The 12799-nt window shown below is 47.1% G+C and overlaps 1 protein-coding gene across 5 annotated transcripts in view; it reads right to left on the reverse strand.

Annotated features, from left to right (window-relative positions):
- The window catches only part of C6H7orf57 (chromosome 6 C7orf57 homolog), a 36220-nt gene extending 23476 nt beyond the window's left edge, over nucleotides 1-12744 (reverse strand). The window contains exons 1-5 of one of the 5 annotated variants that reach the window (XM_054495377.1): nucleotides 12579-12691; nucleotides 11835-11990; nucleotides 6714-6899; nucleotides 4632-4740; nucleotides 874-1030 (exon numbers count right to left, since the gene is read on the reverse strand). In XM_054495377.1, the coding sequence (XP_054351352.1) occupies nucleotides 874-1030; nucleotides 4632-4740; nucleotides 6714-6899; nucleotides 11835-11889 (507 nt within the window). In that variant the 5' untranslated portion in view covers nucleotides 11890-11990; nucleotides 12579-12691. Of the gene's footprint in view, nucleotides 1-873; nucleotides 1031-4631; nucleotides 4741-6713; nucleotides 6900-11834; nucleotides 11991-12578 lie in introns of all 5 variants that reach the window. The other 4 variants (XM_054495375.2, XM_054495374.2, XM_054495376.2 and 1 more) reach the window with 4 other exon arrangements.
- Nucleotides 12745-12799: the final 55 nt, after the last annotated feature.

Below are 12799 nucleotides of genomic sequence, written 5' to 3' on the forward strand. Positions count from 1 at the left end.
CCTAGGAATCAGGCATAAATAGTTCGCAACAACTTCCACCTACGCTGAGACACATCCAGTCTCTTCATTGTTCAAAATGATCACCCATCAGGTGACAACGGTGTTCACTCTTATTCTTAGTATCAAACACTATTGTTATTTGTAATGTGGACTTCACCGTTTCACTCACAAACCCCAACGTTGGAAGAACTGAGACTAATCTGAGACCTGGTGCTGATGCCCCGGGCAACACTGAGCCCTTGGCAGAGCTGAAGGCCTGGCTCTTGTTCCTTCCAGCACCAAGGAAAGGGGATAGAAGGGCCTCCTATCAAGACTTCTCAACAACAGAGCTGCCAATTCAAGATTGCTTCCAACTTTCTCCATTGCATTCTTAAAATACACATCCTCTGAAAAGGCTTCACTGCACGGCCAGTCACTCCTTTGTGATCAAATACACCACTGGGACTTCATACAGAAGAAGAGAATTCATCTTCTCTTCCTTTATTATCAACAAAGAGTATTCCAGAAAACTCTTAATACTTAAATAAATGAAAATATTCAGAAATGGGATGACTAAATATAAAATTCCTTTTCTATATTTGCCAGATAAGAAGTGTTATGCCAGTTTTCCTCTAGATAAGCATTAACTATCTATAAATCATTTAGCAAAAAAGAATCTTACCTCTTAAAGACATTATTCATAAAAAGAAAAAGAAAGACCATAGTATGGTGGCTGCTTGCCTTTTAGTAGATCCAAACTTAAAATACAGAGCACGTGGCCGATGCCACAAGCAACATAAGACACCACCAGCAGCTAACATCACAGCACTTAATTACTCGGGACCACAGAAGCAAAGCGGATGCAGTTGCCGTCTATTTATGGGCTCCCGTCACCTTTTTTTTCTCCTTTTCAAGTTCCTCAGCCTCTCTTTGCCAAACTGTTTTCATGTCGAAGTCGAAGGGCCCTCTTCTGGATGCATAGCTACCGTTGGCTTGATCGGGGTTAAATTCTTCATGAACCATGTAATCCGGCATGGAGACAGCCCGCACTCTGCAGGGACAGACAGCAGTTACAGCCTGGTGCTCAGAGCCATTTCCACTCCCTCCCTTCCTTCCATCTCCATCGCTGGCTCTCCCTTTCCCTCTCTCCTTCTGTCTCCCTCCCTCTCTCACTGTCTCCCTTCTTTCCTTTCTCCTCTCTCTCTCCCTCTCTCTCCCTCTCTTGCTCTCTTTCTCTCTTTTCCTCTTCTTCTTTCCCTCTCTTTCTCTCCCTCCCTTATTCTTTTCTCTTCCGTCTCTCTTGACATCAGCACTACCCATCTTCCTTGAAAACACAGATGGGCCCTTCCCTCCTGTGCCTGCTAAACAACACACCAACCCGTCCAGGGCCTGCATCCCAGGATCAGGAGGCCCACTCAGAAATCACAAGTTCTCAACGTTAGTAAAACGAGATGTACTAAAATATGAATTTATAAAACATACCTTATAAAATAATTATTTCTTTTAGAAAGCATCTACCACTTTGACCCCTTAAAATAGCTAAACACCCCTAAACATTTACCATTTAACATGTTCATTTAAAATAATAATAGCATGCTCTGTTTCCTGTTGGATGGTCATTTTTAATGTGGGTATTTAAACTAGCAACCAGTCTTCCCATACACACAGCGCATACAGGAGGGGCATCCAAAGGCACTGGAATGCTTCAGCCTTTCGATCCCTGAAGGTACCATCTGTACACATAACCAGGTTTGAACAGGGAAGAACACTGGATTCAAATTTGACGCGGCAGCACAAACCCCCCATGCAGTGTCTGAGGGGCTGCAGGGGCACCCCCATGTTCTGCTCCTCACTTGTACTTGTTCAGGGCCCCCGGATGCTGAAAAAAGGCCCCAGCTGCAAAGTGGGCATCAAGGGCAAGGTCGAGGAGTGAGGTCCTGGGCACCACTGCAGCAAAGCACCTGAAGGAGGTAGCTGGGGGCCTCTGAGAGAGCGAGTGAAGAGGCCAGGGAGCAGCGGTCAGAGGCTGGAAATGCAGGCTTAGAAGGTGGCCGCAGATACCCAGTAAGAGAAGCCACAAGCGTGGCTGAGCTTCTCAGGGAGCACAGGTGTGAGAAGCGGCACCTCTCCCCAGGCCTCCCACTTCTGATATGGTCTCGGCAGGAAAAAGCCCACAGAGACAGATAAGCGTTGAAAATAACAAAGGGAGGGACAATTAAAAAAAAAAGCGTGTTAAGTTGTAGCTCCTGGGTTCCCAGATTTTCAGTGAAGGAAGGATTTCTCCTGAGCTTCCCACTCTTCACATCCTCTGCCTGTCCCAGGATCTGGAGCAGGTGGTCTGTGGTCCAGAGGAGGACAAGTTCCCAGGAGGATGGAAAACACTGAAGGTCCCAGAAGTAGATCATCACTAGAAGGCTTGGACAATTGATAAGGACATATGGGGTGAGAGGAGACAGCAAAGGGACAGGGGTACCAACAGTCTGGAAGAAAAAAGCAGAAGGAAGGGAAGAAAAAGTCCATGTGGCAGTGTGGGTATGGGAGGAAGGGGCATGCCTGAGGTAAGGCTCTCCAGGAGCACCCCAGAGACATGAAGTGCCCCCACCTCCCCCCAGAATTAACCGTTGGCTCGGGGCACCCAGCTAGAGCAGGAGCCGCTCTCAGCTGCAAGAAGGTGCACAGCTGCTTAGAGTCCAGTAGCCGCAGGACTACTGGGCACCCCTCAGTCAGAGCTCAGGGTCAAGGGTGCTCAGGAAACCCATCCCTCCACATCTGCCTGGGGTACTCGGGCTCTACTCTCACCTGAGGCTACCTGCCCTGCTCTGTTCTTGCAAGCACAGGCAGCATTGCAAGAGTGCCCCCAGTCTCCTGCTTCCCCTTCTAAGACTTTCTCTTCTTGCTCAGTTCATCGACTTTGATGTAACCTCTGTTAGCACAGAGTATTCTTTTTTTTTTTTTTTTTTTTTTTTGAGATAGTCTTGCTCTGTCGCCGAGGCTGGAGTGCAGCGGTGCAATCTTAGCTCACTGCAACCTCCGCCTCCTGGGTTCAAGCAATTCTCCAGTCTCAGCCTCCCAAGTAGCTGGGACTACTGGCGTATACCACCACACCTGGCTAATTTTTGTATTTTTAGTAGAGATGGGGTTTCACCATATTGGTGAGGCTGGTCTCGAACTCCTGACCTCAAGTGATCCACCCACCTCGGTGTGAGCCACCCTGCATATTCATTTTAAACAACAGAGGGAACCAATCCTGAAGACAAAAGCTGCATTGTGACCATGGCAGAACATTCAATAACACCAGATAACCACTTGGAAATATATCTATGGTAGTCCTATTTTCACGCCAAAAAATGGGGAAATGGCCTGAAATGATTTTTCATTTTACCTCTCAATCCAAGAGAGGCGGTTTTGGAGATAAAGTTTGCATGTCCACAAATAGAAATTTCTTAGACATTTCAAATATTATGGGAACGATGGCTCCCCATAACTCAATATTGAACATAGAAATTTAGGATTTCATGTATTTCTAGCTTTACCTAGTGCCTTTTGTCTTTAATGAGAATCCCTTGGGATAGGCTGCTATTTCTACATCAGGAGGATGTGGTCAGTCCTACTGAGAGACAGGACTAGCTGGATTTCCTAGGCCGGCTAAGAATTCCTAAGCCTAGCTGGGGAAGGTGACCGCACCCACCTTTAAATATGGGGCTTGTAACTCAGCTCACACCCGACCAATCAGGTAGTAAAGAGAGCTCACTAAAATACCAACTAGGCTAAAAGTGGGAGGTAAAGAAATAGTCAATCGTCTATTGCCTGAGAGCACAGGGGGAGGGACAATGATCGGGATATAAACCCAGGCATTTGAGCCGGCAGTGGCAAACCCCTTTGGGTCCCCTCCCATTGTATGGGAGCTCTGTTTTCACTCTATTAAATCTTGCAGCTGCACACTCTTCTGGTCTGTGTTTCTTCCAGCTTGAGCTGAGCTTTTGCTCACCGTCCACCACTGCTGATCGCCTCCGTTGCAGACCCGTGGCTAATTTCCACCTCTCTGGATCCAGCACAGTGTCCGCTGCACTTCTGATCCAGCAAGGCACCCATTGACGCTCCCGATAGGGCTAGAGGCTCGCCATTGTTCCTGCGCAGCTAAGTGCCCGGGTTCTTCCTAATGGAGCTGAATACTACTCGCTGGGTTCCAAGGGTCTCTTCCGTGACCCACAGCTTCTAATAGAGCTACAACACTCACGCATGGCCCAAGGTTCCATTCTTTGGAATCCATGAGGCCAAGAACCCGAGGTCAGAGAACAAAAGGCTTGCCACCATCTTGAGAGCAGCTCACCACCATCTTGGCAGCAGCCGGCCACCATCTTGGGAGCTCTAAGAACAAAGACCCGCCAGTAACACTGCAGTGCAGTTTACCGAAAAGGATCCCAAAGACACACGACTCTAGGGTGGCACAAAATGCCACAGGTTTCCAGAACTCTGGTTTTCTGACAACTTAGGCTACATCCCTCAAAGAGCAGGCTATTGTAAAAGAGAACCCAAAGTTGTCATATCACATGCTTGCTATCAGTATTAGACATTTGTATTTTTAAAATCAAAATTGGGCTATTTTTTTCCTGTAAAGATAAACAAAAATGTGAGTGCTTTAAGATACTTACTCTTGCTGGCTGGCTGTCGGTGGCTTGCTGTGGTGGATATACCAGTCTGGCAGGGAGTAGGCCACCGGAGAGCCTTTCCTGGTCCCAGGGGCAAAGTGCTTCAACAAATCTCAAAGAGAAAATGACATGGCTGTGAGACACCCTGCCGCCCCTACACAGACGCACAGCATTGCCAGTGATAGGCTCAATTTACAAGGGGAACTGTAGGTCTCCCTGGGGTTGCCTCTGGGATCCAGGGGCTAACAGAGCATCTCTGATCCTCACTTGTCTCTGCACAGGCTGACAGGTGGGTGTCCTGCTTTGTGCTCAGGCAGGGACATCCTGTATGCCTCCCCACATCTCACTCTTTGCAGATCTGGACAGAGCTCCTGGTCTTGAGCTGCATCTATGCAGGCCAGCATCTACCAGTTCTGGGAGGGGGCCCATCCCTCCACTGCTCAGGTCTCCAGGGGCTGCACATGCTGGCTCCCTCATCCTCAGCTACCCCCACACCATTCTCCTAGCATAGGACAGTCTGACTGTCCTCTGCCACTGTGGAGCTGTCCCTAACCCCACCCCCACCATTTCCAGGAGAAGCCACACCTCCAGGTTTCCAGATGGGAAGTAGGATACAAGCCCCTAAAAGGTACCTGGGAGATTTCACAGTCACCTTGGAGCCAACCCTGAGAGGCACAGAGAGCACAGGCTCCTTCTCAGAGGCCCAGGCCAGCTCCAGACTCACCCACTTGTTTTCTAGCTCCCCACACTTCCCTCCCCTGGTTTCAAAAGGCAGGGAGTGGGAAGAACTTACTTTCCTGATCATAAGGAGAGTAAAATGATAACAGTGCCCGTGGCAGTAGCAGACAACTTTGGTTGACCTATTACTATCAGTAAGAAAAGTTTAACTTTTTTTTTTCTTTACTTTTAAAGCACTTTTCGTTGTTAAATGTTTCAGACTTACAGAAACATTGCAAGAATAGTATGAGTTCCCCTATTCCCTGACCTAGGCTCCCCAAACGATATTCTGCCACATTTGCTTTATGTTTTCTCTCTTTGTCTATCCCTGTCTCTCATTATTATTTTTGTTGTCATTATTGTTTTCAGAATCACTGGGTAGCGCGTTGCAGACACAATGCCCAGTCCTCCCCCTATACCTCAGCAGACGTTGTCAAAAGACATTCCTGACATAATCATGGCCACAATGATCACACTCAGGAAACTACTAGTGATGCAGTTCTTTTATCTGATTTACAGACATTCAGAGTTTGTCCCCTTAATGTTCTTTTAACCAACAGCAGGAGGAGGTGAATCTAAGAAAAAATGTCTAGGTCTTGTTCTCTGAGCGTCACACCTAGTCCCTCAAATTGTTTGGTCCAGGCTTTTTAATATTAAAGCAATGATGTCGCCATTTTGCTTCCCATTTTCTCTCTGACAATCCCCACAGGGGTAACAGCAGCTAAAGGGAAAAAAAGGTTAGTGTCTCTCCAAGCCACTGACCACAAGGCTGGCTCTGAGACATTTTAGATGTGGTCTTCCAACACTCTGATCAGTAATTTCTATTGAGCTCAAACAACTTAGTTTTTAGTATAGTTAAGCAGTACTTTCTCAATTAAATCATGTATCAAAATTTGGTCCTCATCAGCATCACACTGAAACTCATCTATGGTCTTCATTTTCTAAAACGTTTTCATACAAAGAACAAGCCGCAATGAGAATAAACAACAAAACCTTTTCACAAATTAGACAAGAATTGGTAGCGTGCAAAGAGAGATTCTCTCTTGGAGGCAACTTCCTGAGATTCTCTTTGTAATGAGAATATAAAGTGGGTGAGGGAAGGGTTGAATCATCACAAAGGCATTACTCAGAAGAAATATCCTACACAGGAAATTCTGTGGATTCGGCCTATTTATTCTAGCATCATAAAAATTAGCTCATCCCTGGAGATCATGCCCATCCCTACACCTAATTAACCTAGCTTTCCAAAGGCCCTAAGCTAAACATACAGGCTCTATAGTAATATTTTTATATGGAAGAAATTAGGAACAAACACCCCCCTCACCGCCCGCGAGGCTGCCACACTGAACAGGGCAGGAGGGGGCTCACCGGGCCTGCCACCTTGTTTCGCGAGTTTCACATATTCCGAATCTGTTTCTTTTATCCAGTATCTCCGAGTCCCAGGCAGGTTCTCGCTGTGCGAGTCTCCCAAATTGCTGAGACCTGGGATCTGGGACCCTGGTGGGGCATCCACGGCCTTCTCAGAGCGCTTCACTGGGACATGGTAATACCAATCTATAGAGGAGAGAGGCGGAGGGCCATGCTGTTGCTGTGTGTCAGGGTGGCCTCTAGGCCTCTACCAGAGTGTCTCTATGTAGACAACACCATCAGGCGGGGCAGTGCAAGCCACAGAGCCCATTAGCAAGGAAGAAAATGCCCTCTTCTGGGTTACTGACGTGAGTCATAACACCAGCCATGCAATCCAGTCTCTACTGCCCACCAAGATGCCACCACTGGCACCAATCGAGGGGAAAGCTGCTAGGGCTCAGCCTCTTTCATGGGTGCTTTCACTTCCCAGGGAGGTACTCAAGCCCCATGATGTCTCTGTCTCTCTCTCCTAATCCTCCATAAAAATAAGACAACTGTATTTCTGGTTATGTTGGGGAATATACATTCCTGAAAAATCCCAAATCACTTAAAACGTTATAGGTAAGCCTGTGGAATACATGGCTAAATGTTGACCAAGATTTGCTAAATTCAGTATGTTAAAAATACTGAAATCTAAGTTCTGTCACAGAAGTAACAGCCTGTTTGAACACATTTACCAATAGCACAAGAGTGAGAAGAGGCAGGACTGGGGAGTGGTCAAAGAGGCCTGTCCACCGAGCAGTGGCGCTCGAATCAGCTCAGCAGCCTCTCTCCATATGAGCGAGTACAGTGTGAGTTCCCCCATTCTCTCCACCCAGACTCCCCACGTGAGAGTTCATCTCACCTTGTCACTCTCTGTCTCCCTCTCTCCTTGTCCCTTTCATTATTATTAATATGTAATTACTGTTTTCAATCATAATGGCTTTGCTTATGCCTGAGGCCAAACAGGGCAGTGAAAGGTGACCAGAGGTCTAGGTGGTTTCCTGAAAAGTGGTGGAAACAGGTGACTTATGTGTCATGGAAAAACATCTCAGCTGGAGATTCAGAGATTCCTGAGGTGACTGGGTTTGGCTCCCTTGAGAAAGATCAAGTTGAAACACAGTGAGTGTAGATTGTGTGATTTCTATTGTCAAAGGTCCCACGAAGAAGCCAGGCACAATCAAGTGGAGGAAGAGAGCGGTTCTCTGTCCATCCTTCCTTCCTGATTGGAGCCCATGCAGAAAGGTGCTGTGGACAGAGGAGCTGAACATGGGCCTGGTGAAGCCATGAGGCTCCCTAAGGCCTTGAGCTGAGGGTATCCAGGACAGGCCCTGCAGGCTGGCTTGGGACCACCCAGGAGACTCCCTGGAGTCCTACTGGGAGTTTCTGTCAAGTGAGTTGGCAAAATCCCAGGGACCTGGAGTTATCAGTGTTTATTGATGACCCCACAGAGAGAAGAGATGTGGGGCACTCAGACAACTGAGGTTCTAGGTAACTATTTGAATCTGAAATTGATTAACCAGATGCCCAAATATAAGAAAAAAAAATCACACCTGATTGAAAACTTTAGAAACAAAACCCAGGAAGAATGTCAGATACAAAAGATGCAATTAACGTGACACAAGTGACTGGGTGTATTCAATAGCACTTATCAGAACGTACTGTCACAGGGGCAGTATGTTCAGAGTCTAACACAATATCCTCTTCTTGGGTAGGTATAATGTCTAATTTTATGTGTCAATTTGGCTGGACCATGGTACTCAGATATTGGTAAAGCATTATTTTAGCTGTGTCTATGAAGTTTTTTAGATGAAAATAACATTAAAAACAGTAGAATTTGAGTGAAGTAGACTGTCCTTTATAATGTGGGTGGGCTTCCTCCAATCAGAGTAAACCAAAAATAAAATTCTAAGCCCCCCCCGCCCCCCCACCCCCAGACAGCTGACTGAATGAATCCCCCCACTCAGCCAAGAGCGTTCCAAAGTAAACCTGAAAAATTAGTTCAGGCCATAACGGGAAGGCAGGCTGGACGTGCCTCCTTATACCCTCCTTCCTTTGGAATTCAGGCACAGCAGACCAGCATTATCATTAAAACAGAGATCTTAAGACTGAAAAAACAGACTCTTTGTGGCAGTCAGAGACCAAATTGCAACCTGACTCTAGTATAGCATCACATGACAGATAGCAAGTCCTGAAAGAAATTGAAATATTTTACCCCAATATAGATTTCTTTGACATAGTTTGAAATGGTCCTACAAAGCTGTCTCTTGTGGGGAAAATCTACATTCTGTAGAGAATCCCCTTCCTTTTCCAGCTCTTTTCCTGATCCAGGAGAGAATTAACTGAGCCTGACACTTTTTTAGGTCTGATAAGAGATGGTCACATCTACTCTCTCTGAAGTTGGCTACCTGGAGACTTCATCTGCATGACGAAAACCTTAGTCTCCACAACCCCTTATCTTAACCCAGTCACTCCTTTCTATCGATTCCGTGTCTTTGGATAATAACTTGCAACCAATTACCGATCAGAAAATCTTTAAATCCACCTATGACCTGGAACCACCCCCCGCCCACATACACACACACATACTTGGAGTTATCCCACCTTTTCAAACTGAATCAATGTATACCTTACATGTATTGATTGATGTCTTCCTATAACTTCTGTCCCCCCAAAATGTATAAAATCATGCTGTGACTCAACCATCTTGGGCACATATTCTCAAGACCTCCAGGGGCTGTGTCACAGGCCTTGGGCATTCATATTTGGCTTAGAATAAACCTCTTTAAATATTTTACAGAGTTTGACTCTTTTTGTGGGCAGTTAATTGAAAGTCTTTAGAGAAAAGAATGAGATTCCCCAGAAAGAGGAAATTCTTCCTCCAGACCACTCTGAAACTCAAACTGCAACATCAGCTCTTCCCTGGATCTCCAGCCTGCTGGTCTGCACTGCAAATTTCGAACCTTCCAGCCTCCACAATTATGTGAGCCAATTCCTTAAAACAAATCTCTCTCTCCCTATCTATCTATCTATCTATCTATCTATCTATCTATCTATCTATATGTATATAGAAAGATAGACATGGATATGCTGTTGGTTATGTTGGTTTGGAGAATGCTGACTAATACAGTAGATGCACAGGAAAATAGTACTGAATAAATTGATTCATGTAAGCACAGAGAAATAAGAAGTAACCATCCTTTAAAGCTAAAAGCTTAGACGTTGAATTTTTAATGGATGGTATTTAATACAGACAATCTTTTAAGTATGTAAAAGACATTAAATAGCTGAATCAACACTATATGGTTTTGAAAAGTAAAGAAAAAAATTGGAAAACGTTTAAAGAATTGCACAAAAGATCACAGAGAATCAATTTAAGAATGAATAAGAGAATTTAGCAGCTTCATACTCTGATCATATTCAGTTTAAATATTTTCTTTTTGAGAGAAGGCATTTGATTGTTGAATTATTTTTCTGCTCTGTGTTTTGATTACTAATTAATCCACAGAGAACAGTGTGTTTTCTACCTTCTTCTCATTACTGGAAGCTGTGGACAGGCACTGAACTCGAATCTGGTTGGCCATTTGTAAATGCATACAAAGGAGGCACTCAGAGAACAAGGGCCCCAATCAGTAAGAACCAACTGTGATCACCTCATGCACATGCACACGCACACACACACACACACACACACACACACACACAGAGGGTTAAAGGGACTAAGAGTTATCTCAGCTTTTATCATGCAAAAAATTGTTGGCACTTGTACGATATCAGTCATTTACTATCCTATAGATTTTTTGTATATATATAGCCTTCCCTGCCTTCTCGTTTGCCAAATATTAGTACTCTTATTTCATCAGTGAGGAAACACAGTCTGTGACAGTCTATGAGATGAACTGAAGATCCCCCAGCTCTTCTGGTCTCTAAGGCACAAGGCAGTGTGTTATATGTTCACATACCCGCAGGGGCACAGGCTCCTGCTTTAGGCTGCTGTGGCCTCACAGAACAGCTATGGAGCCACTTACGAAGTGTGTGACCTTAGGCAAATTACTCCAAACTCTATAAAATGGGGGTAATGTTACCTTGTAGGGTTGTTATGAGGTTAAATGAGTTAGTGTATATTAATATAAAGCACTTAGAACAGTGCCTGGCAGTTGTTAGTGTTCCTTAGTGCTGTTCATACAGACAAGGTCACTAGAAGGCACCCAGAAGTCACGTAAAGGCTCCAGAGCCCACTGGGAAAAGGCAAATCAGCCAGGCCTTCTGTGCCGTCCCCTTTCCAATCCCCAGCATGTCCACACTATCTTCAATAGTGATCACAAGGTAGAGCTCTGGGCTAGCAGCATGTTTAGAGTATGAAGAAGGGCCACATTTGGTTCACTTCTGAGCAGATGTGCTGGCTCCAGGGTGCTGGCTCCAGGGTGCCAACCAGCTGCAACTCGGCTGTCCCAGCTGATCCCCAGGACCCTCTTCTCTACCCTCTTACAGCCTTTCACAAATAATAAAGCAACAGCAAGAGAAAAAACAAAAAAAAACCCAGAAGACAGAATCTCAAGACTTCTTCCTTCCCCTCTCCTCCACTTCAAACCCTGGCACATAAGAAGACATGAACCTCACTGAATTCCTTTTCCTGAATCCAGACACTAAAACCAGAATGCATATTTAACTTGCTTGGGGTCTAAAGTAGGAGCAAGGGCTAGGGATTCAGTGAAATACCTAGGGGATTCTGCTAGAAAAGAAACTTCCCAGGTCAACATTCAGGAACGCAGTTGTGAGAGTTGTGTAGGGTTGAACTATGACAAAGAAAACTTCCAAGGGATCCTGTTGCTCCAGATTGAACCAAGATAGGTAGCCTTGGTTCTCTCTTGTTGAAAATAAAGAAAAACAAGACTCCCCCCACTCATATTTAAGTCTTGATTTCACACTCAGGCACAGGAGCAGTTTGTGGCTTTCTTTGACTTGTTAGTTTTATCACTTGGTCCTCCATAGTTCACACCCCCCTCCCGCCCACATAGAGGACGATGGGTCCACAGCGTGTCTAGCAAGCAGAGTGCACGCACCCAACTCTTTCTGGCCGGGACGCGCTCAGGGCGCACTCACCGCAGGGAGCGTAGCGGTGCGTGGCGCCCTGAAGTTCCTTGCTTGTGTTCCTCATGGTCAGGCGCTGCACGCTGCGGGAAAAGACAGATGCTGCCGGACCTGGTGTTCGCGGGTGCGCTGGACGCTGCCTGCTTGACCACCTGCCAGGAGCTGCAGCTGCAAAAGCAAAATCCGCGCGCCCCCTCTGGGTCGGTCTGTACGCCTCGACCTGACACGCCTGCAGGCGCCTTACAATTGCCTAGCGCTTGGCACGTCCATGCAGGGTATACAGCAGGGGGCATGTCCACGCCAGGTAAGCAGAAGGGAGCACATCACGCCGGTATACAGCAGGAACACACGCACGCCGGGTAGACGGTAGGGCACATCCACACAAGGTACACAGCAGGGACGTACGCACTCCGGGTACACAGGTGGGGCACATTCACGCGGGGTATTTAGCAGAGACACGTGCGAGCGGGACACACAGAGCGGGGGCACGTCACGCCGGGTATCCAGTACAGGCACGTCCACGCCAGGGACACAGCAAGTACAGAGAGGATAAACAACAGGTAACCAAGGGGCCGCGGGACTTGGGCCGGCTGGGAGATCCCGCCCTGTGCTCATCCCAACCCGGCGACAAGGTGGTCCCCTCCCTCCAGCCCCGACGCGCACTGCGCGCACTGCCCGCACTGCGAGCTCCGCACAATGGACAAGGCCGGGACCCCAGTGAGCGCCCCCATTGTCCTCCAGCCCGCTCAGGCTCACCAGCTCCCCGCGGGTCTCCGTGGGCGCTGCCCGCGGCGCCCGGCGTTGGAGTTTTTACACGGCTGGCGGGCTGCAGCCAACCAAACCCAAACTCCCAGAGCGCCGCGGAACCGCAACATCGGCGTCGCCAGGGCAACGGCTGAACGGCCAACCGGCGGGCGCGGCGGGAGCACTGGCAGCCAATAGGGGAAGCCTGAGGGGCAGCGGTGGGCCAATCAGGG

The sequence above is a fragment of the Pongo pygmaeus genome, chromosome 6 (assembly GCF_028885625.2).
Source record: "Pongo pygmaeus isolate AG05252 chromosome 6, NHGRI_mPonPyg2-v2.0_pri, whole genome shotgun sequence".
NCBI classification, from domain to species: domain Eukaryota; kingdom Metazoa; phylum Chordata; class Mammalia; order Primates; family Hominidae; genus Pongo; species Pongo pygmaeus.